This window comes from Lynx canadensis, chromosome A3 (assembly GCF_007474595.2).
Source record: "Lynx canadensis isolate LIC74 chromosome A3, mLynCan4.pri.v2, whole genome shotgun sequence".
NCBI lineage: Eukaryota > Metazoa > Chordata > Mammalia > Carnivora > Felidae > Lynx > Lynx canadensis.
The window spans coordinates 119,981,416-120,006,325 of record NC_044305.1 but is presented as its reverse complement, the minus strand read 5'-3'; the positions used below and the strand labels follow the sequence as shown (position 1 = coordinate 120,006,325).

Below are 24,910 nucleotides of genomic sequence, written 5' to 3'. Positions count from 1 at the left end.
TTCTGCCTCCAGCAGGGACACCTGTCCACCTGGAAGAGGGCCTGGCTGTGCTCTTTGAAGTCAACCTCAAAGGATTTCAGGATGAGCTGGAGGCTCCCGTTAAAAAGCCATCAGGTATAGAAGATCCACATATTTAGGTAAATCTCTTCTGAAGTTATTTCTATTTTCAACCCCTACCATCCAGGCCTGGGGTTTGGTAAGAAGGAAATCCACCATGGAAAATGGGGCTTTCTTTTTCTGTGCTTCCTGTACCTTTCTAAAGTTTCAAAGGGGTACCTCCCCACCCCGCCCCACTGGGGTGCACCACAACCCCCCCCCCCCGCCCCACCCCTCAACATGATTTCACAACTTCAATCGCATCCCCTCTAGCCTTTGTCTCTCCGGACTGGGGAGCCACAGTCTCGTCTGTCCTCACTTGGCAGCCCTGCCTTCCCCTTGATCAAGCTAGCTGCCCTGCTCTGGAACTTTTCCAGTTCGGTTATATCTTCCTCGAGGTGGCGGGACCAAAACGCACACAATTCTCTAGGTGATGATGATGAAAGAAAACCAGCGTCAACAACTCTGTCCGGGTGCATGTGCTGGCGAGCACCCACAGGAGCACATGAGTGGTGCAGGTGCAGGGCGGGTTCCAGAGAGGCCCACGGGGTCCTAGGAAGCCCCCTGGAGGCCACCCCTGGAGGGAAGCAGGGCTTTCTCTGGAGGTGGCCCTGGAATGTGTGGCTCTGGGGAAGGGACCAAGGCGGGATGAAAAGAAACAGGGAATTTTGGAAAAACAAAACAGAGATTCTGGGATTTCACTCAGATGCTCGCTGAGACCAGCTATCTAGAGTGACTCTGCGAGGGCCCCTGCCAAATCTGCTCTCTTCCAGACGTCTCCATCTCTGACAACAACACTGATGCCATCCATGGGGCCTGCAGCATCTCCTCTCTCCCCTCCTTCTCCTCGGTCCGCAGCGGTCAGCAGTGTGGGCCCCGCCAATTCTGTCCCACGCTGCCTCCCCTGGCAGGCTCTGGGGGTGTTTTCTGGCACCGCCCCACCTCACCCTCCTATCTCCCTGCAGTCTCTCGTGCTCAACCCCCCCATGCTCATGGATGCCAGAGCCGGCTGCCCAAAACATGACCCCCATTGCTTCACGCCCCCCACCCCCTCAAAAATCTCCTAGATAAACACACTTTTGAGAGGATAAAGTGTAAACCCCTCGGGCCGCCTGCCAACTACCTCTCCAACCGCTATCTAATGTGTTCATAAATGAAACCCTCAGCCACTCAGCCACACCAGTCAGCTCTCAGTGCCTCCTTCAGTGTGCCTTCCTCCCTCCACACCTTTGTTCAGGAAGGTCCTAGGTAGGAAAGTCTCCCACTTTTCCCTGGACTTCTAAACATTACCTCCCTTCCCAGGCCCAAGTCCAGCCCCTTCCCCCCCAGCATGTCTTTGGCACTTGAAGACCAGACTACCAGCCAGGCTCTCGGTCCTGGATGCCACTGGCAAGTGCCGCTTTGACCCATCAGGTGCAGGAATGGGCAGATGAATCTGCAGGGCATAGTTACGAGAGGTCTCTAACCTCCTAAGATGAGCGACAGAACTGTTCTTCCCACACTTCGAAAACCACGGACAGACGGGTGCTAGCACTGCATCGAGGCACCCTCACAGGCAGCGAAGCCCTCCGAGGGGCTGGCAGCCAGGACTGGGAGATACTTTCTGGAAGTTTTGTGCATAAAACCCAGGGGGCACCAAGTCACTGAATCAAGGTTCCAAAGATCGGTGAAGGAACCATTCTGACCTGGACACAAAGAGGGGATTTGAGCTCTGTCTGAACTTGGAGACGAATCAAAAGTTCGTATTAGGTTGGAAAATGAGCCAATACTGCAAATGCCCAACAGCTGAGTTAAACTGTCCCCAGCTGGCTTGAGCTGCAGTGAAATGGCTCCCTAACTTCCCAGTTTATACCCCAAGTCTTCTGCTGCGAAGAGGGGAAGCTTTGCCCTCTTGAACTCATTTGGGCGTTGTGTCAGAGGCTCAGCCTCCAACGTGGAGTGAGTAATGTTGGCTTTGGGCTGGCCTGGCTGAGCTGGGCCCCTGCTCCCAACCCCCTCCCCCTCCCCCTCCCCCTCCCTTTCTGGGTTATTCTTAGCAAGAGGTGACCTCAGAATGCTCCCACTGAGCAAAAAATAACCCTGGAGGAAGTCGGTGAGTATAAATCTTCAATGAATAAATACATATAGCCAGTACACAAGGTATGGAGCCCTAAAGGGCTGGTCACTCCCCGGGGTCTGGTGGGCAAGGGCAGAAACTGTCCCTCCTAGTCCCCCAGTTGTAACCAGCATGAACGACAAAGGTGCCTGCAGGGCTGCTGGGGCTTGTGACCGGGCAGGACCCGGCTTCAGACACCTCCACTTGTTATGTCCTCAGGAGTTGGTGAACAGGAAGATGCCTCCCCCTCCCACCCTGAGGCTCGCACCCACGCACAGGCTCACACTCTCCGGCCGGCAGAAATCAGCCCTGCACACTGCTCTCCCTCCTCCCCATCACGGGCACCGGCCAGCCCGCAGGCCCTGAGCCCAGGTGCCAGCTCCCTTCCTAAGCCACGCCCAGCCCCGCACGGGCTTCCTGTTTCCTGTTGCCTGCTCGGCTCAAGCATCCTGGCTCTGAGGCCAGCGCTGCAGACCAGCCCCGCTGCCCGGTTTCAATGGGCCCCCCTCTCGCTCTGAAGGCCGCTGCAGCCTTGCCCATTTACCCCCAGGCTCCCTGGTACTTGGGTTGGTCGCCCTCCTCCTATTATATCTGACTTGCATTTCTCTGTATGCTTTTTAGACCAGGTCTCCACTTCTCTCAAACAGCCCTGCATTCACATTTTAACTTCAGGCGGCTTTGGGAACACCCAGGCTTCCAGAGCATGTGGCTGGCGTGGTAAGGAGGATTGAGTGCTGTGGGCTTTGCAGGCAGGAGGTGTGGAGTCCAAGTCCCAAACATCCTCTCTGAACCTCAGTCTCCTCATCTGAACGTGGGCATCGTAATGACAGAGGCCCCACCTATCTCACACAGGTAAGTCAGTCACCCTTGCACAAGGCCTTTCCTTGTAGGCAATAAAGTGCTACACGACCCTAACTACGCCTTTGCTCCTGGTCTGTGTCCTCAGTGAGGTGGGTAGACAGTGCAGTGTGGCTCAGCGCAGTGCGATGTGGGGTGGCAGTCAACGTTAAGTCTAGTGGAAGGCGCGAGCTCTCCCCGTGTGCTCTTCCAACTACGCGGGGTGGAAAGGCCAGGTTTTTGGTTTTGTTTTCTCAGTTCTCAGTCCAGCAAGAAATAATACTTTTGTAAAATACAAACTCATGTGTGTGGCTGTGCTGACAGTATCGAATTGGCAAAAATTCAAAAATACTTATTCTCAAGTTCCCTAAAGACGTGTAATAGTTTGAAGACCAGTGCCATCCAAGCACATGATCAGTGGGCTTATTATCTTTTTTTTTAATATCTTTTTTTTTAACGTTTATTCATTTTTGAGACAGAGAGAGACAGAGCATGAATGGGGGAGGGTCAGAGAGAGAGGGAGACACAGAATCTGAAACAGGCTCCAGGCTCTGAGCAGTCAGCACAGAGCCCGACACGGGGCTTGAACCCATGGACTGCGAGATCGTGACCTGAGCCAAAGTCGGACGCTTAACCGACTGAGCCACCCAGGCGCCTCTTTTTTAATATTTTTTAAAATGTTTTTTCTTGGGGCGCCTGGGTGGCGCAGTCGGTTAAGCGTCAGACTTCAGCCAGGTCACGATCTCGCGGTCCGTGAGTTCGAGCCCCGCGTCAGGCTCTGGGCTGACAGCTCAGAGCCTGGAGCCTGCTTCCGATTCTGTGTCTCCCTCTCTCTCTCTGCCCCTCCCCCGTTCATGCTCTGTCTCTCTCTGTCCCAAAAATAAATAAACGTTGAAAAAAAAAATTAAAATGTTTTTTCTTTTGAGAGGGAGAGAGAGAGCAGGGGAGGGACAGGGGTGGGGGGACAGAAGATCGGAAACAGGCTCTGCACTGACAGCACAGAGCCCGATGTGGGGCTCAAAATTTCCAACCGTGAGATCATAACCTGAGCCGAAGTCGGATGCTTAACCAGCTGAACCACCCAGGCGCCCCAGTGGGCTTAATATCTTGTCTTTTATTCCTTTGTGTTCATTGGGATTAATTTTACAAACAGCTCAGAAGAGAGGGTCATGATGGCTGAAGCGGGCTTCCCTTGCAGGACAGGCTTTGATGGGCTACGACGGTGGGGCCGGGAGAGAGAAGGACAGGCTGTGGACCAAGCCCCCAAGGTAGTGAGAGAAATGTGGCCGGTGTGCTCAGGGAGCAGCTGGGAGACAGGGTTTCTATGACAAAAGCAGTGGACGCTGAGCACGAGAGCAGGTCCAGGAGAGGGGCCAGGTGGAGCATTCCAGACCTTGTCCCATAAGAAGTGAAGATTCTTGAACACAAAAGTACCGTGGACAGTATTTAGTGTAACTGCACGGGGCCCCCTCTCTCTAACACACTAGCCTCAAAGGTATGTCCTTCTTTATCAGTGTGGCCTCCTCACCCTGGTAGGTGCTCAGTGGGTGTAAAGCATCTGTCACTGAGGGGTTACAAAGTATACTGGGGGCAGCTGGGGTCTGGTCTGGGTGAGGGTGCAGCCAGGAGGCTGATGCCAGAGCAGGAATGAATGGAAGAGATCCAGGCCTTGTGGACAACACGGGAAGGCAGACAATGATTTCTTAGCCTTGGGGCCAGGCAAGAGCGGGGACAGTAGTGGCCGTACCTCACCCCTCCCTGTTCAGCACGGGACATGCACAAATTAAGACCCCGGCTGCAGCTGGCTCTCACGCTCAGCTTCCCCGCACTTCCCCCTCCGTGCCACCTGTCGGGATCTGAGCCAGGCTTCCTCCTGTTTCCAGGCTTAGCCGGATGACACAGGCTCGGCTGCTTCAAAGCTCCCTGGTCAGTCTGTCCCCAGGGCTGCCGCTGTACCGGGTCCCCACGAAGCCCTCCGGCTCTGCTCCTCTGCTGGGAGGCGAGGAGGGCAAGCACCTGCTCCGTCCTGGGAGCCGACCTCTAGTGGCAGCACAAACTTCCCCGATTTCCCCCCCACAGGCTCCCTCCGGGGGCCAGGGGCCTGCTGCCTGGGAAGGCCTGTGAGCTCTTATTCTGGGGTCAGTTCTTCTCTGTTGCCCCAGAGTACAAGGGGTCCCTTTCACAACAGCTGCCTCAGCCCTCTGTCCCCCTGTCAGCATTGCCGTCCCCATGGTCTCTCTCCCATCCAGGGGCCTCTCTTGAGAGTCCGGGGGCTGCAGATGTCCACTAGGGCATGGGCTGGGCCACACGCAGACTGTGACCTGCACAATATTGCACCGCCTCTCACCAGGGCTGCCGAGAGGCCAATGCTTGGCTCCCACCCGAAAGATCTGGTAGACCCCGGCCCCACGGACCCCCGCACAGGAGCAGTTTTATTACACTGCCTGCCCTGCCCTTTTGGATCCACTTGGCTGTTTGCAAAGCATCCCTGGAGGTGGACAGGACAAGTGTTCCTGGCGGTTAAGTTTTCCCGATGGAGCAGCAGAAGTTCAGAGAAGTTCAGTAACTTGCTCAAGGTCACACAGCTGGTAGGCAGTAAATCTGTTTCTTCTATCAAACTGAGGTTGCTGTAGCCTCCTAAAGAGGAAAGGTTTGGCCGGGCAAGGGAAGACCGACCTTTGCTAAGCCCTGGCTCTCCAGTGCTTGTACCAATTTAACTCCCACAGGCATCTAGGAGGAGTGCATCCTTATCTCTATTTTTCCAAGGGGGAAGCCGAGGTTCAGGCGGTGACTTCTTCAAGGTCACACGGGTGGTCAGTGGTGGAGCCAGGATTTAAACCCGGGTCTGTTATAGTCTAAAGACAGTGCCTTTCCTTCCACACTGGCCCCTGTTCCAGGCAGGGGTGGGGAGGGCATACGACCCACTGACCCTTCACCCACTTGGCCCTGCCCCTCCTCCCTCGCATTTGTCCACCTCTGGACACATTTCCACAAACCTGCCCCTGACTGCCTTGCACTTTCTCTCCCGGGGCCTCACCTCCCCTCTCAGTGATATGCCCTCCCTCTGGTCCCGGGGACTCACAAGGATGAGCAAAGGGCTGCCAGGTCTTTATTTGCTATAGGTGGTAATTCTTGTCCCAGGTGTGCCTGAATGGGGCGGGGGGGGGGGGGGGGGGGGGGCGAGTTCTCGGCCACAGATCATGGCCACATGTGCAGGTGAGGAATAACTGGTGGGCTCTAACTCAGCCTGGCTCCCCGCCCCCTCCCACCAGCCTGCACTGGGGCCCTCCACCTTCTCCCAGATGCCCATGGGGAAGGAGAGTGGAGGGACACCCTGGGAATCTGGGAGTACAGCCTGGAGTCTGCTGCAAGCTGGAAATTCCTTTGAAGTCCCCTGTTTTATCTTTCAACTTCATGTGAATTTTTCATCACAGGCCATAAAATATCCATGTTTGCTTTAATATTAAAATACTTAAAATTACTTACCAATTAAACGACTTAACTTCTGCCCCTCCCCCCCCCCAATCTCCAAACAGAATTGGCAGTGTGCGCTTTGGTACCCACAGGTGCCCAAACCTCCTGGCTCTAAGAACCTCCCCTCCCCTCCCCCTGGTGCAGGCCTCCCTCCCTCTGCTGTCCTTTTCACCACGGCCACCATTCACCCCGACTCTCTCCCCCAAGGGAGAAAACCCTGCCCTGCTGAGAACATTTCCTTGATGGGCTGAGTTACAAATCTGAGCTCCCAGCCCTCCCTTGCCTACTTGCTCTGACTCTCCCATTCTCAGCTGGAAGGAACTGAAAGAAAGGAACCAGCTGTCTTCGGTGCTGGCAAATAATTATTGCTCTGCCTCTGAGTCTAAGGCATAGGCAGGCCAGCTCTTAGAGCCCCCCGGGCATGCCCTCTGGAGCATTCTTCATCCTGGGCAACCCCGGGACTCTCCCTAGACTCAGAGGTTATGGCCCCCAGAAGCCTGGGCTTGGGACTGGCCCTGTAGCCCACACTTAAACAGCGTCAGGTTCTCCTTCCTTTTTTTTTTTTTTTTTTTTTTAATTTTTATTTTATTTTTGAGAGACAGAGAGAGACAAAGCATGAACGGGGGAGGGTCAGAGAGAGAGGGAGACACAGAATCTGAAACAGGCTCCAGGCTCTGAGCTGTCAGCACAGAGCCCGATGCAGGGCTCGAACCCACAAACCGCGAGATCATGACCTGAGCCGAAGTCGGACACTTAACCAACTGAGCCACCCAGGAGCCCCTCTACTTATTTCTTCTGAAGGGACCCATCAGCCTGCAGCTCTCCTACTCACTTGGATCAGACGTCCAGACCTGGGTTCCCTTCCTCCGGGTCCTCAGGTGGGGCTGAAGCCCAGGGTGGGGGGTGGATGGGGAGGGAGGGGCCTGTGCAGGCTGGCCAGGGAACAGCAAGTCCTGCTGTCAAAGCCACAGGCCTGGCCTGGGGAACCTTTCAGGCTCCCTTACTGCCACTGCCCTTCCAGAAAAGTCCCAGCTCTGCCACGACTCGCAGCGCAAATCCTCTGGTCTCTAGGGGTTTCCAGTTCAGTGTAGAAAACAGGAAAGCGTGAGGGTGGCGGTAGGGTTCAAAGGACAGGGAATGTCAGTGAGCTCTGCACCCGCAGGGGTGCACCGCATTGCCGAGTCTTAACGCCCCCTGGTCCCCGCAGGACACACGTCACTGCTGTTTAGTGCGTGCGTGCGTGCGCGTGCGTGTGTGTGCGCGCGCTGGGGGGAGGGGATGCCATGACACTCACCAGGGGGTGCTTGCGCTTCCGCCCAGGCCGCCCCACCTTCCGTGCGGTTGTGCTGGGCTCCTGCCGCTCCTCCTTGCCACGAGCCTCCTCCGGCTCCTCTCCCTCCTGCGGGTACAGACACAGCCTGTGAAGCCAGGGCTGGATCCAAGAGGCCTCCTCCCCTGTCCCACCCACACCCGTGACAGCCACATTCCCGGGGTCGTGCCAGGCTGTTCCTCCCCGGTGGGGATGATCTTCATCCATTTCTTGCCTGGCAAAGCTCAAGCTGCCCCTCAGAGTCCCGTTTAAGCAAAACCTTGGGGAAGACTTGAGGGCAGACGCTGTTGCCCCAAGCGCTGTGCCGCTCTCCTTCCCGGCGGTCACGTTTTTCTCAAGCACAGGGTCACAACACATGCTCTGACAAAAAGTGTATTTCTGGATAGGAATTTATTTATATGAAACCAACCTTACACAAGTACAAAAGTTAAATTAGCTATGTATTTCATGAATCACCTGTCCTGTAAAGCATAAAATCACATGACACGAAATAGTAAATTTGGCGACTGGAAATCCGGGCAGCACTTGGCATGGGGACTGTGGCAAACAATGGAGGACTTTCACAGTCACTGTGATGTATCTGCCCTGAAGCATTCGCCATGCATGCCTGTCACCCCACAGGAGCGTCTCAGGGACACCGTCTTGGTTCATCTCGATGCCCTGCGTTCATGGAGCTCTGGACCAGAAGTTTGGTCTTGTGAGCCACCTCCCCCAGCACCTGACAGAGCCGGGCCCTGCACTGTCGTCTCATGGAGCACAGAGACACAAACCTAGAAAGTCCTCCTGCCTCACTGCTCCAGCCTGGCCACAAACCACCCACGGGTTTCTTCTGACTCAGCCGGCTCCAGCATGACTAATCACAAACAGAAACAATGATGGGGAAGGAGAAAGGGACCCTGACCCCGCAGAGGGATCTCAGGCAGCTCTTCAAACCTTCCATGATGTCAGGAGCCAAAGATGGCTTCCCAGTCCACCCTGGGGAGGGTGCCAACCCAGAGCCGCGCTGGTGCCACAGAAGAGAAAGGGAAGGTGCACAGGTTCCCTGTGGATTTAATCAAGATGTCCCTCAACATCCCACTCAACTTTCATTTTCTGTGATTTCAAAATAGCTTGTGGTTTGCCTGTCTGTGGGCGGGAGGGGAGGGTCCAGGGTGGAAAGAGAGAGTTTGCACCAGGACCAGAGACCCTTGACAGGCTCTTTTTAGGAAGACACGGCAGAGAAGCTGTGAGAGCAGAAAGGCCACAGAGGTGGCCCGCCAGATGGTGGGGAGGGTTCCACGAGGGCTCTGGGAGGCCTGAGTGCGGGGGCCGGGGCACGTGCCCCATGGGAGGCCAGCCCTCCGGCTCTGAGCTGTCCTTGGTGAGACCTCGCAGATACCCCGTATAAGAAATGATCACTTGGATCCCAGAGGAAATATTACCAATGCGGCTTAGTCTCTGTGAAGGTTGCAGTCGAATCTACAGAATGGCAGTGAATTTCAGGCGGAGGCAGTGCTTTTGTTCTGACTCCACCGCTGCTAACCGGGCAACATCTTAATCATTCTGACCAGGTAACCCGGCGTTTACAAAACACAGCCAACGTGAAGTCATGCAAAGGCGCAGGACTTAGAACAAACCAAAATGGGGCTGAGCCCGGCTTATCCATTAGCTATAGTACCATCTTCTCTGAGCCTCACTTTGCTCATCCATAAAAGGGGAATCTGAAGGTGTCCATCCTGCCTGCTTCTCAAGTTTTTCAGAGGACCGAACCAATGTTTTGTCCCCTTGTCTGTTTTGTCCGCTGCTGAGTTCCCAGAGCCTAGAACAGGCCCGGCGCTTAGTGAGTGTTCCGCATGCCCCCCACAGGAGGGGCTTACATAATCCCTGGCAGCAGGAGGCCTACTCAGCCCCTGCAGTTGCCTGGAAAGCACTGGGCCAGACCTAGCCAAGCCTCTGACCACTCCTCACGGCCAGGCCCATGGGACTGGAATGCACAAGGCAACAGGCAAGAACGAGGCACCGATGTGGATCAGGGTCAGGCTGGGTGGCCACGGGGTCTGGAAAGACTCCTACCGCCCAGAAATTCTGGGCTACGAATGATTTCTTTAACAAACTGCATTTCTTACAGAGGGATTCATCTGGTTTTCTAACTTTTACTCTGAACTAACCTGAGAAGTGAAAGTCATTCAGAGCCCCTGAACGGCACTAAGGAACCACAATCACCACACTGCGATGCCCTAAAAACAATGACACTTGACATTTCAGGACCCGTGAGGCCGGTGCAGCCCGTGCAGAAGCCTTCAGGGGCCCCTGAGAGGCAACTGCTGTGCTACCCGAAGACTGCTGTAAGTTGGCCCCTTAGTGACACTGGCTATGCCCGATGCATAGGAGATGTTCCACATATCTTCCCCCCATTGAATTCAGCTCAGTGCAATACACCCCCGGAGGAAGGGGTGGGATGCCTGAATGCCATGCCACCTGACCAGGTCCTGACATGTTGAGAGTGTGGACATCACTGGGGCAGGCTGCCACATGCTGAACCCGTACCTTGGCCCAGGTGCAGGGCAAAGTGTGATACGCCCGGTCGGGCATTCAGGCCTCACCCCTGGGTTGTGCATGAAGAAACCCAATCTCCCCAAGAGCCCGGGTCGGCACTCGAACTCAGGTCCGCGTAATAACTGGCCCATGCCCTTTCCATCAGACCCTTAAGTACGGCTTTGTAAAAAGCATGTTATTTGGGGCCAACACATCATTCTTCCGTGACGTAGTGATGTCACGGGGCAAGGAGAAGGGCGGTAAGGCCTCCGGCTCGGGACCTGCCTGAGTCCACACACACAGTCAGGGGGATGACACACAGAGAAGGAGAACAGATGGCTCAGGGCTGTGCCCCTCAAGGAGGCGTATCAAGAGGTCCATTCTCGCATCTGTCACGGAGCTGGCTTCATTCAATATCTTTGCTGATGGGTTGAGCAAAGGAATGTAAAATATGCTTATCAAATCTGTAAGCAGCCCTGATTAGGCAGCATCACTAATACTCTGAAAGGGAAGAATCTGATCCCCAGTGACTTGCAGCAGCTGGAAAACAGTAACAAATTTAGCAGGAACAGACATGAGCCCAGGTTGGTTTCCTCATCTGTCAACTCGACTAAGGGGACTGAATTAGTCAATCCCTACCGTGGGGGTTGGCAGGAAGGGGACAGAAATTCTAGTTGGGTGGGATTTGGAGAGGGCAGGGATGAGCTGGCCTTTCCGTCCTGCTCTTGAGTCACTAGTAACTTCAAGCCATCTAACCTGAGTCTCTCTTTGCTCACCTATGAAACGAGGCTGATAATATCTACCTTACAGCGATGCCGTGACAATTGAATGAGGTAATATATCAAGAGCTGACACATGAGAGTCACTGAAGAACTACTAACTCCCGCTCTACACGTCCTGACCAGAGCTAGTCACAAAAGTGCACCCCTCCCTCTTCCCCTTCCCCCCTCCCTCCCCACCCCCAGGCAGAACCCAGTGCCCTGCATTTGCAGCCATCACTCACTGCTACAGACCAAGCCCAGCATCTGGCTGGTACCACTGCAGTGGGATACTCAGGAACACCGGCTCTCTGATCTTTCCAAAATGCAAAGCTGATTATGTCACTCTGCAGAGCTTAAGCCCTTGCTGAGGGGGCTCCCAGGGGCCTGCAGGATCCAACCAAGCTCCTTAGCCCGTGTGAAGGAAGTCCCCCAGGATCTGGCCAGCCGCCTTGGTCTCCCCTCCCCACCGCCTTCCTCCCACTCACCGTAAACAGACTGCACCAGCTGCAAAAGTGGGCTGCTTCCTTCCCCAGCGCCGTGGCACAGACCATTCCTTCTGCCCTGACTACCTCCCCCTCAGGTTGACCAGCAAATCCTTACTTTTCCAACCTAATTTCCTGGATTTCCTTCCTCTTGGTCCCTTCCTCTGACGGAGTCCATAGGTCCTTTCTCCCCATGGCACCAAATACCCAGCACTGCAATGGCCAGCAATTGTCCTGGATGGGCTGTGAGGGCCTTGGGGGAAGGGATTATGTCTTATCCACCTTGGCATCCCCAAAGCCTAGACCGATGCGCCTAGCATGAGGCAGGCACTCAAAAGCACTTGATGAGTGACTGTCACATAGTAGGTACTCTCAGTAGGTGACTCCATACACACCGAGAGAGGCACACATGCAAATCTACAAACCTACAGTTACGTGAAGATAACTGTGCATGAGGCTCCGGTGCTGCCCTGAGCTTTATGATTTCAAATCAGGAAACAGGATGACTAACGTGTACTTTCTAGGCTTACACAGAGTCATGTCACTTTACATTTATGTAACTCTTTACAGCTCTCAAAGCACCTTCACATTTGGTGGCCTGTTAGGTTAGGTAGTTACCATCAGCCTTTCTAAACTTCTGAGGCTATGATTTGACCTAGATTTTTAACCCAGCTCACTGGATGGATTATTTTAAGCCACATACAACTTCTCATTCTGATGAGCTGGGCTATGACGATAATAATCTCTTGCAGTCGTACAGTAGGTGGTAATTAACAGAGCATTTTCACATACATTATTTCATTTTATTCTTCTGCTTTACAGAAAGCAGAGCCGGCATTATTATTATTTTTTTTTTTTTTCCATTACACAGGCGGGAAATCTGAAGCTCAGAGAGGTTATCTAACTTATAGAGATCAGGGAGCCAGGAAAAAAGGTCTTTAGAACCAAAATTTCAATCTTTCGACGCCCAGCTCATGGGTCTTTCCACTGCCACGTGCCATTACACCCTATGACGCCACGTGCTGCTGACGTGTGCCACCGTGTGCGTCACAGGGAAACCGTGAGCGTGCAGGCGATCCAAGGTAAAGGCACACACCGGCATTCACATGTGCGTATCCACACAGCTGTCTCAGGAGGCTCACGCCTAGACACAGGACCCCTCCCCTAAAGAGATCTACGTCCCACCCAGAGACCGCCGGCAAGATGTACGTGCTCCCTCCAGAGCGTACAGAGGATGCTACCGACCCAGCATCCGTTGAGCAGATGTCTCAAGTTGGTGTTTGAGTTGAGGGGATGAACTTGACAGATCTAGCCAGCCACTTGCCCAGACCCTTTGGGACAAGAGGCACGTACAGCCTTGGCCAGCTAGCCGGCTGGCCTCCAGGGGCCGTCTGTGATCGTGGAATTCAATGGAACCGAATGGCCTCTCCGCCAGGTCCAGCCCCGTTCTGGGCGGCCCAAGTCCCAGCTCTGCAGAGTGACAGCCACAGGACCCTGCACACCACACTGAGCACATGTGCTCACAGGTGCCACACGCCCAGGCTGGGCCCACAGACAGGTGGGTGGCAGGGCACGCTGCCGGAGGACGGGCAGGGAGGACGAGGCTGCAGCGTGAGTGGCCACGCGGTGGCACCAGGAATGGCTGCACATACCCCCCAAAGTCCCTTGCTTTTAACGATCTCAGTCACCTCCCAAACTATCAGTCTTCTGTTCCAATTATTCATCAGTATTCAACAAGTATTCACTGTGCCCTCGGTCTGCTTCATATTATACATACTGAGGAAGGCCCCATCCCTCCCAAAAGGCCATGCCCCCGAGGGGTTCCCACAGCTCTAGTGCCCCATAAATGCCATTTGGAAACCCCAAATGGTTCAAAATGGTGGTGCCTGGGGTTTCCCAGGCCCTCCTGCCAGGGTGCAGCCCTCCCCGACAAGCTGTGTGCCATGATGGGGCCTCACTGCCTTCTGGAATGGAGACTCCACTAAGCACATACCCAACACACTGCAGCCCGGCAGGTTAACCTCCGTGGCCTATGCAAGGCCAGGCTAATGGGCGTGCTCAAAAAATATTTATCCAGCACCTATTGTGTGTTGGATACAAAGATAAGCAAACAGAGCACTCAGTTTAGAGAGAGACAACACATAAATAAAAAAGCACCTCAGTAGAGTGTCCCTTCCGTGGACCCCAAGCCCACCCAAGCTCTACATAGCGCTCCATCTCATCCCCACCCCACCAGGCACCCCCTTTCCGGAGGCATTAGAACACTACGTGGGGCATGATTTTTCTCGATTTATAGAGGGAGAGAATCCGGCTAAAACTACTTCATAACCGTGTGACCCTTTGCCAAGTTTCTTAGCCTCCCTATGCCTCCATTCCATCTCTCTAAAACGGGGGTGACAAGAGGAGATGCCCCCTGGGTTGTTGTGGGATTGAGTGAGTTAATTGCCAAGCCAAGGAAGCTCCTTTACATGCCCTACCACAGCGTGCAGACATTAAGTGGGATGATCACAAGCAATATCCCTCATTGCCCCGCAGCTCTCTGCAGGGCACGACCAGGCCCAGGTGCCAAAAAGGAAGGGCATCGTCCCCATTTCCCGAACGTCCTGGAATACCCACTCCAGTCTGCCCTTCTCCTCTGCAAAGCCGAGCTCGGCTGTTCCCACCCAGGCCCTGTGGGATGTGCTTCTTGGCAGGGAGGGGCTCCATCCCCAGCCTGACCATTTAAGCCACGAGGGACCTGGGGAACCTCACCTGAGCTTCTGAAGGGAGCCACAGCCCTTCCCGTCAGGAGTTGGGGCTCCCTGTCTCTTGCCTCAGTGTCGCTTCTATTCAATGCATGAAGGGAAGAGGGACCTCAGGCCTGTTTTTGAGGACCCAGGAATAACCTTCCTTCCACATGCCAGGTTCTCAGTGGACTTTCAACCCACACCACACCCCGCGTGCGTTTTCCACCCTGTCACCCCAAGCTCCTGAGATCCTGGGGGCTACATTGCACCTACCCCACCAGTGTGCGGATAGGCAGGTAGATAAATACATGGGTGGGTAGGTAGGTAGGTAGAGAGCAAGCTAGCTAGTTATCCAAAATATGTCATAAGACTAACTTAACACGTCAGGTCCCTGTGTTAAAAACACACCATGTAAACCTCTCTTTTCCCCACTCAGAGGCCATGCCGCTGAGTCACACGGCGCATTCCAGACGCAAACACAGGTCTGTCTCCAGAGTCCGAGTGACACCTTCTCAAGACTGTAGTGACTGCAGGTTACCTAAACTTGACCTGCCTACCTCCTTTTACGGTGCCTCAGAGATAGCACGTGTTGTATGAATTGAAGGTTTGTGGCAACCCCGTGTCAAGCACGTCTACCGGCACCATTTTTCTGACAGCATTTGCTCACTTCGTGCCACATTTTAGTAACTCTTGCAATTTTTCAAAAATTTTCATTCTATTTGTTATGGTGATCAGTGATTACGACTTGCTGAAAGCTCAGATGATGGTTAGCATTTTTAGCAATGTTTCAAAATTAAGGTCTGTACATTTTTTAGACACGTTATTGCACTCTTGATAGACTACGGTATAGCCCAAGCGTAACTTTTAGGCACTGGGAAATCAGAAAGTTCATTTGACTTGCTTTATTGCAGTATTCACTTTGCCCTGCGGATCTGGAAAGGAACGTGCAGTATCTCCAAGGTACGTCTGTCATATCTAACGTAAAGAATTTTAGAGGACCTAAAACATGGGTCCCAGTCGGCTCAGGGGTGGACTGTTTACGTCACACGTCCACTCTACGTGACCAAGCATCTAATCGACTCCACTGAACTACAAACGGATGTGCCCTTAGTCGTAGCTGTGTTCTTGAAGAAGTAAGGGTAAAGCTACCTTTTCTGTTACCGTCTGCATGAACTAAGAGGGATGCTATTTAAACAACCCCTATAGTGACTATTATAAAGCAAAGAGCCGGCCCTAAGCATTGATGTGTGGGCATCTGAGTGTGATAAAGGCAGAGCGTGCCCAGAGTGGGCAACAGACCTGTGGACCAGCAAGAACAACGGAGAGGGGAGCTAGGGGAAGCCTACCCAGGGTGCCCTTGAGTTTGTGTACCAGAATGCAGGAAGTAGTCAGTGCCCAAGAGAAGTCGGCACTTGCCAGGCCTTTGGGCCAGGCCTTTGGGTTGGAGGAGGGAGCCCCGGCCACAGCGGTGGACACACACGCACACGGGCACACTCACTGTGCTCCCCCAGCACAAATATGCATCCACTGCTGTTGCTTCTTCCACTCAGCTTCTCCCCGCCGGATGGTAGGCACGGCTCGTACCTTCCCATCCCCATTCCTTTACAGGAATGTTTATTTAGTTCATCTGACAGACTTATGGAGCCCTACTATGTGCTAGGTGCCTGGAGAGGTACCTGGAAAGAAAGAGAGGAAGAGAAGGAAAGAGAATGGGTGCAGAAGGGAGGCAGACAGGCAGGGAAGGAGGCATGGTAAGAAGGAGGGTGTCCACAGCCCTGTCTTCATTGACCAGCGTGTGTCTGGAGTGTCTGTGTGTGTGCGCATGCACATACCCACAATCGTGCCCACTAGACTTGTGTGTGAATTCTTACTGGAGATGAAGTGCCCCCAACACCCACCCTGGGGCAAGAGCGCTGTCGCGAGGAGTAAGGCATTCCCTGGCCGTCCCGACTTCCAGTCTAGATAAATATCCTGGCCCCTGCAGCAGAAGCAATATGGGCAGGACCCTGGAGGCACCACTCATTGTACCTCTTCATGCAGGAGGCAGCCTGGTGGTCAGCAGCCAAGAGCACAGTCTGCCTGGGTTCCAAGCCCACTTGCTAGCCACTGACGAGCTGTGTAACCTTAGGCAAGTGACCGCACCTCTCCAAGCACCCATTTAGTCGTTAATAAGATGGAGGGTGAAAAGAATACAGCCTATCTTATGGAGCAATGGTCAGAATGAAATAAGATAATGCAAAGCACAGAGCTTAAAGTAGCACCTGGCAGATAGCACTCAGTGCATCTTGGCTGTTGTGTTTCTGAGGCCAGAGGAAAGAAAGAGGGGAGTGGCGTGATCGGGGGCCCAGCCTGGGGCTTGGACTCGTGGCCAGGCGCTGATTCATATTTGGGGAACTGAGGAGGCCTTTCCAGCCCCTTCCTGCTCCCTCTGCCCCTCCCCTCCCCTCCATGCAGGGCCTGACACCCCACCTCCATGCTCCTCCGCAAGCCAGGACCCTGGCTCCGGGCCTCCCTGCTGTTGGACGCGCCCCCCGCCCCACACACATCTCCCATAAGGCCAGCTCCCCCTCCCTCCATGTGGCTACATCTACCCACCCTGGAGAGAACCCCAGAGCTCTACCCTCCCCCCAAATCTGCATTGTCCCAGCCTCCCCACTTAACATACGGATGGCAAGGCAGGGGAGGCCACAGGGAGAAGAGGTGCTGGGCAGACCCCTCTATGCACTCCCAGCCATACGCACTCTGCCTCAGCCACCACTGCACCCAGCCTGCTTGACCCAGGCCCCAGGCTGCTGTTCTGTGGGAGGGTCTTACCCCTCTCATTTCCCTTTCTCTGCTATCCGCTATGTATTTCCTGAGCATCTACTCTAGGCTAGTCAGGCCCTGCCCTCCCCTCCCCCTGGATATCATCCACACCAGTACTTCCTAGATGCCCTAGAGAGCTAGTTAAAACAGATTGCTGGTCCCCTGCCCCAGAGTTTCTGATTTGCATTTCTAACCTTTCCGGGGGCCACTGGGGCTGCCGGTTTAGGGGGTCACGTTTTGAGAACTGCATGTCCACTACAAACTGTAATTCAAGGCCGACAGAAGGAAGCAAGGGCTTTGATCAGAGAGGAGCAGTGAAGATTAGGGAGCAGGCACACCGGGCAGAGGAAACCGCAGAAACAGAGGCCTGGCAGCTCCAGGAAGTACCCAAGTGGAAGGTGCGTGGGGGCGTGGCCGGGAAGGAGGCTGGAAGGGGCGTGGGGCCCAGTGGAGCAGGGGCCAGTGCGTGGCCACACCCCTTCCCTCTGGCTCACCAAACAGTTCCTTTGTGCCAGGTGCCCCAGGCAACTCTGCCAGGCTCCTTGGGCCGCAGCCCAAGCCCATCTTCCCCCTCTGCAGACAAGGCACCTCTGCCCCAGGCCTGGCTTTCTCGGGCCAGCGTGGGCGGCTGTGTCTCTACCCGCCCTCCCCGGTGGCTCCCTGGAGCTGTGGGAGCCAGCCCAGAGGTGCCAGGGAGGTGTGCCAGGTGAGCCGGCATGCGCGCTGTGGGCGTGGGCGGCTGGGGAGGAGCGCCCGCCATGCCCCAGCCCCCGTCTATCGGCCGCTCTATCAGCACCAGGATCTGGGGCTTGGGTGTGTGTTTGTTGCCGCGTGAGCCAGAACAGTTACTATGGGTAGATAATAATAGCAATCGTAATCCCTCATAATTGGACCAGACTTTGCTGTTTGCAGGGCATTTCCATGCCCGTGACCTCATCTGACTTCCACAACCACCCTGTAAAACAGGCACAGCCAGAGTCATGATCCCCACTTCACAGCTGAGCAAATGCAAGCCCGGATGGCCTGAAGTCACATCTCCAGGAAGTGGCGTACTCAGGCCCGGGCCCGGGGACTTCTGACTCTGTCCAGTGCTCTTTCTCGATCTTGAACTGTCATCACAGGGAGCCTGATCCGCTACTTTCCATGCGAGGGAGCCAGGGCCTCTGCTATCCAGGGTGGCACAGTTCAGTAACAAGAGGAGTCCGGCCTGACTGTCCCCCCCCCCCCTTCCCCACCTGCCAGTGTATGGACTGGAGCTGTGTCAGCACCAGTCAGGGCATCAGGCCACGTCGGGAGGTCAGGGTCACCTAATCCAACAGAGGAGCAAAGCAGAGCTGGTGGAGGGAAGGGAATTACCCATAGCCTCCACTCAAGAGCACAGGTGGCCAGCTGCAGGTGGCCCTGACTCCGTGGTGGCAGGGTGTAGGTCTACTGCCACCCGAGATAGGAGTGGCCCAGAAGGCCCACGGGATAACCTGGACCACCTGTTATTTTCTGTGGGGGTCAGAGAGAAGGGGACCGGTAGCGCCTAGAAAGCCTGGCTCAGTGGGCCACGGCAAGCACTTTCTCCCCAGTTTGCTGCGTATACGCCCCCAACCGGGGCATTCTGTGGATTCCAGGCTGGGAAGGCAGGTGCCTGCGCTTTGTGCGCACACCTGTGCGTGTGTCCGCACGAGGACTGACGCAGGCGGGGCAGCGGGAAAGGTTCTGACCCACCAGGCTCTCATCTGGACCCACCACTGAGTATCTGGGCTCAGCGTCCTCACCTGTAAACTAGGGCCATCTGCCCTTGCCCCACCTGTTTCAAGGGCTGCTTCCAAGAACCACATGGATGGAAACCACTCAGAAAACCGAAACAGGCTCTAAGAATGAGCAAACCCAGGAAGGAGCTGAGCACGCATGGGGGAGGATAAGCAGTGAGCGGGTCTCAGGGCCACCCCTGACGGTGGCCAAGCAGAGGGGACACTCCTCAGAGTGCCGGGCGGGGGGGCATGCCCGGTGCCAGGTGTCCACTGTAGTTCCAGAAGGACAAACTATAACCCCCAACCAAGCATCACCACCCCTCGCTCCTTGCTCAGGAAAAGGGGAGCAGGCAGAGGAAACTGTGGGGACCAGGGCATGGCAGATAGGACACCCCAGAAAGGCCCGTGGCTGGCACAGCTTCCCCAGAAAGGTGGTGGTGGGGTTTACCATTTCACTGACAGAGGGGGAACACAGAATCCCAACGTTGGGGGTTCAGGGTGGCTTTGCCTACAGGTGGACACGGCTTGGTGAGGTTCCAAGGCAGCCTGTGGGGACCCAGCAGGGATCCCTACTGGTCTGCTGGGATCTCCTCTGATTTAGGCTCATCCTGGAGTTCAGCAGAGGGTGATGAAGTCACCTCTCATGGGGCTCTGAAAACAAGGAGGTCATTAGCTCCATGGTCAGAAGTGACACTCACTCAGAGCCCGGGGTGGGGGTGAGGGGCAGGAAATCACCATCTCCAGGATGACTGGTGTCACCCTGTGTGGGAGGGGGAGCCCTCACGCGGCCTCACATCTACCAACCTCCCTGAATTTGTCTTTGGCCTCCCAGAAGCTACCGAATACCCTGGGGAAGCAGAGGCAGCTAAGACAGGTAAAGTGACCAACCCGAGGACACAGGGCCGGTAGGAGGCCAATCCAGAAAGGAATCTGGGTTTGGGGACACGCTGAAAGGCCGACTGCCAACACTGTACAGACCCAGGGCTTGAGCCTCTGCTCAGACACCAGGAAGGTGAAAAGCCTGGGTCCTGGAGCCTGATCACGTGGTTCAAGTTCCCACCGTACCACCAGGACTGAACCTCTACCAGCCATCACCCGAAGGGGGACATCACCCCCCTCCACCGCCCAGCGCGAAGGCTGAGCTGCGCGGTCCAGCGCTCAGCACACCAGAGCTGTCACTGCTCGGGGACGGGCCCTCCCCTTCCCTGGGCTTGGGGTCCCAGGGGGTCCTGGGCAGAGCCAGCCGCTCACCTTGCGGTCCTCCTCCCGCTCCGGAGCGGAGCTGCTGGTGTCCCCGGGGCCGCTGGAGGGCATTGCGGGCAGCTGGGCGGTGGGAGGCAGGCTGGGGCTGCGCGGGGCTGGGGGGCTGCTGGGCTTTGGGGAAGGAATTATCGTGGTCTTTGTAAGCAAGAGTTAGAACTTAGACATAGATCCCGGTGCTGAGGGAGACTCCTGCTGCCTGCGGTGTGGGCTTCCAGTGGCTCCACCTGTGGGGGAAAGACAAGAGGGGTCAGCAGGGCAGGGCACCCCCAACCCAGGCCCCACCTGACCCCCCACCCACACACCTCAGCCCCGGGGGCCTGTGAGGCCTGTTCCTCCGACCTCACTCCTCTTCCCAGGCTCACCAGCAGCTCCGGCCAAACTAGCACCCCAGAGAGTAGGGGAAACCGAGGCCGACTCAGCTGGCAGGGTACTGCCTGGCTTCCCCCAGGGCCACCTCCTGCCTGCGAGGCGGCAACAGTCTCCCCGGGGCCTCCGCGTTGCTGGGGCGCAGTGGGCGCCACTTCTGGGACTTCTAACTGCCTCCTGCCTCCTCCCTTTTCTTCATTCACGTCTGTTCTCTCCTTTGAAAGCTTCCCGCACCCTCCCTCCCACCCAGCCACCCCCTGGGAAATCCCAGAGGTCCCCAGCCCCGCTACATTTTCCTTCTAATCTGTCCTCCCCTCACGCCCCCGCCCCCATACCGCTCCCACCACGTGGAGGAAGTGAGCTGCAGTCACAGGATGTGAAATGAATGTCAGCTCACTTTAGGACCAGCGCCTGGGCCCAGAGAGAGCTGAGGTTGAACTCGGGCTGCGGCCAGGCTGAAGGCCTAGGTTTGCAGTGCAGTCTGGAGGGCGCCCCGGTGGGGAGAGGCCGAAGCCAAGGCCACGGCGACGGCTGACAGGAGACTGCTTCCCCCCCACCCCCACTCGGGCCCCACCAATCGGCACCATTTGCCTGGGGAACCTGGTGGGCTTGAGGGGGCCCTCTGCACCCACCCTGCTTGATTTTAGGGGCTTTTTCATCTTCCCTGCTTCAGGTGCGGGCCTCAAGCCAGTGAAATCACAAAGCCCCCGCCGCAGGCCTCTGCTCGGGGTGGGGGTGTTGCGGATTCAACCCCCTTTGCTCGGAGACACTGAGTTCTGGGCTCCCCACCCCCCAGGAGGAAACCCGGGCCAAGCCCCTGCCTCCAGTGCACCCGCCCGCGGGGAGGGGATTGGCAGGAGAAGGAAAGTGGGAGGCAGCTGGATCTGGGCCCACCCACACCCTTCCCCTTCCAGTTCCCGTTCTGCTTCCCGGGCTTCCCCTCCCTCTCGGACTCCTTCTCCCATCCCCCTCCAGCCAAGGCTCCCTGGAAAACCAGGCACTGGAGAAAGCACAGGCTTGGGTCTCCCACGGGCGCGGCCCCTCCCCCAGGGACGGCGGCGGCTGGAAGGTGGGTTCTGCCCAGGGTGTGTTGGGACAGGCTGGGGCTGGGAGGAGCCTCCTTAGGGCCAGCACAGGAGGGGCTGTAAGTTCAGACCCCAGTGGGCTGTAGGTGCTCCAAGCCCCCACAGGTGAACCCGAAGGAAACCCCAGGTGCTATGCAGACACGTAAGCTCGGCACAGTACTGAGCCCCATGAATGTTTGCTGCCCAAATGCACGAGTGCACAGACAGCAGGAGGAGTATTGCTTTAAGTTTCAGACACGGTGCTAAGCACGTGACACGCTGGCCTGCCTTCCTTCCTTCCTTCCTTCCTTCCTTCCTTCCTTCCTTCCTTCCTTCCTTCGGGGAGCTTCTAGTACTATTACTATCCCACGTTTACAGTGGAACCTAATGTTCAAAAAGGTTAGGATTTGTCCATATTCTAGAGTCAAAGCAGAAACTTGAATCCAGATCTCTCTCACTAAAGCTCTGGGGGGGGTTGTCTGTGAAGCTTTGTCCCCCAGCTTATACCACCCCACAGAAACAACTCTTGAGAGCCCATTAGAGAACTGGTCCAACCCAGAGCTCCATAAAGCTTCCCTCCATTATCAGCCAGTCATTCCCCCTCAAACCCACACCCCGTTTGTTAGCACAAACATGCCCAATGGCCTTCCCACCACCCCCCCCTCCCCAACCACATCAAAACCTTCAAAAGGATAAGGGAGTTGTCTGGTTGGAAAGAATATTGAACCCAGAGTCAGCAGATGTGGGTTCTAGTCCTGACTCGGGCTTCCCACCCTTAGTTTCCTCAACCGTGAAATGGTCGTTATCTACAAGGGGTCTTCTAGCCCCTCCCGGCCAAGCTACTGGAGGCTCCAAGGGCAAAGGGGAGACGCAGACAAGGCTGGGACAACTTCAGGAGCCCCAGAGCCCCAGAATGGAGTCGGTGAAGACCCAGGCACAAAGAGGCAGATAACCCTCCACCAGATGTTTGTCTCAACACTGCCCTGAGGCCCAGAAACACCCAGGGAGCTTCTGCAAGAAAAAAAAAAAAAAAAAAAACACTTTCAGAGAACCTCTGGTTGCCATTGAAAAGAGTAGGAAGTAGGAGGGAAAAGCGGAACATCACAAGGCATTGACCCTGAGGGCAGACACCCCGGAAAGGAAAGGAAACCTCTTTCCTCCTCCCCTTCCTCCCCATATCCCCCTGGTATCTGAGCTGCACGCACAAACTCACCGCAAACTCAGCTGACCTGGGTCAGTCTGTAGGTTCCTTTGTGTTACTCAATGGAACAGATCTGTCAGAAAGTGCTCCTCAGAATCACCCAGCATCATCTAAAACCATCCGGCATATGGTCAGGCAGGCCACGCACCGCACAGCCCAGGGGGCCCACGGCGGTGGCCAAGCTCCAGGACTCGACACGGCGCTTCCCACCTGCCCTTGGAAGCTTCCTTCTCTCAAGCAGCCCTGCTGAGAGGAGCGGCCAGCTCCTGGGCCCCCGGTCCCAACCCAGCGGCATGTGTCCACCACGACGACGGTCCTTCGCCAAGCACGGCTCTCTGCTGCTCCTGGCGCCGAAGCCTCCTTCTCACCAGTGCCAAGGGCTGTGCCACAAAAACCACCACCAAAGAAAAATCCATGCCAGGAACCCTACCACCAAGGACAAGCAGCTTTTATTTCCTTCTTTACGCTTCTAAATGTCCACAGTGGCCGTAAATAATGTGTATAGCAACATCTTTAAAAAATGCTTAAGGAGGGGCGCCTGGGTGGCTCAGTCGGTTAAGCGTCCAATTTCCGCTCAGGTCATGATCTCACGGTCCGTGAGTTCAAGCCCCGCGTCGGGCCCTGTGCTGACAGCTCAGAGCCTGGAGCCTGCTTCCAATTCTGTGTCTCCCTCTCTCTCTGCCCCTCCCCTGTTCATGCTCTGTCTCTCTCTGTCTCAAAAATAAATAAACATTAAAAAAAAAAATTTAAAAAAAAATGCTTAAGGAATCCCATCAGAAAAATGTCTGGGTATCACAACCTACACAGTCACCATTATCACTCTTCAATTCCAAACCCGCTGTGGAAAAAGGACAGGGATTTTGAATATACACACCAAATTTCACCACCGTCTAAATCCAAGTTGGTAAAAAGTTTTTTTTGTTTTGTTTCTCAAGACGTACAGTCACGGGCTGGGGCCGAACAGAGAGGAGACACCCCACCCCCCCCACGACATTTTGGGGTCTGGAAAGCAGCTTCGTGATTGCCAAATTTCAGACAAAACTGATTTCAAATCAACCTCAAATCAATCAGATCAGACCTGCTTTATGACAAGAATCCTCAAAAGACACTTGAGACAATAGCACCAGATATCTCCCAGACCAGGGGTGAGGGGCATGGACAAGGGAAAATGAAGAAGACTGAAGGAAAGAAGTAAAAGCCCTAGGTCCTGTCCCCGTGGAGTCCGAAGGTTTACTCTCTGGAGAGTACAGAACAGAGGGGTCTCTGCACAGAGAGTTGACTGGTGCAGCTGAGAGCAAAGGTAATATATCAAAATCCGGGAGACGAAGATTATTTTAAACGCTGACGTCGAGTGCCCCCAGCTTTTCCCCACTGGGCTCCCAGAACCCTGGCAGCCCGACCCTCGCCTTCTCTGGAGAATCTCATTAGTCCGAGGGGATAGGCCTGCGGACATAGATGCTGCCACCAGAAGCCAAACGGTGTCCAAATGGCTTGTTTAGGTCAACCAGGTGGGTCTGCCGCACAACAAGCCCCAGCATCATGCACAGGTCTTCTAATCCGCTTGTTCGTCCCCCGTGCTTAATCCTGTAAAGGACCATCATGGACCAGTAGACGTCAGAGGGAAGCCTCTGACTTGGAAGACAGAGACGAGAACGCAGAAACCCAAACCAAACCACAACTTGGAAAACCTAGACTTCAGGCCCAGATCAGACGCTGCGTTCATGAGACAAGAACGTGGTGCGATTTGAAGAGAACACTCAGAGAACAAAACAGATTTGCCGAAGGTACAAGTCATGCTAGCAAGATGCAGAACACAACACAAAGGTACTCCAAAGAGAAAAATGGAAATAGGAGAGGACAGGAAAGAGAGCTTGAGAACTGGTCTGGAAGTTTCATCTGAAAAGCAGGCATTACAGAAAAAAAAAACCAAAAAAAAACAAACAAAAAAAAAAAACGGGAGAAAATTACCAATGAAATAATTCAAGGGAATTTCCCAGAGCCGAGACATGAGTGACCTGGTTGAAAAGACCCACCACAAGGCACGTCACCGTGAAATCTCAGAACGCTGACATCAAGAGAGGATCTTGCAGACCAGGAGAAAAAGTGACACATAAAGGTCCAGGAAGCAGAATGGCTTCGGATCGCTCAACAGCA

General features: G+C 55.1%; 1 protein-coding gene across 2 annotated transcripts in view; it reads right to left on the bottom strand.

The window, feature by feature from the left end:
* The window catches only part of DNMT3A (DNA methyltransferase 3 alpha), a 99,265-nt gene that overhangs the window by 52,557 nt on the left and 21,798 nt on the right, over positions 1 to 24,910 (bottom strand). The window contains exons 1-3 of one of the 2 annotated variants that reach the window (XM_030311512.1): positions 20,488 to 20,708; positions 20,114 to 20,349; positions 7,797 to 7,901 (exon numbers count right to left, since the gene is read on the bottom strand). In XM_030311512.1, the coding sequence (XP_030167372.1) occupies positions 7,797 to 7,901; positions 20,114 to 20,176 (168 nt within the window). In that variant the 5' untranslated portion in view covers positions 20,177 to 20,349; positions 20,488 to 20,708. Of the gene's footprint in view, positions 1 to 7,796; positions 7,902 to 20,113; positions 20,350 to 20,487; positions 20,709 to 24,910 lie in introns of those variants that run through there. The other variant, XM_030311511.1, reaches the window with a different exon arrangement.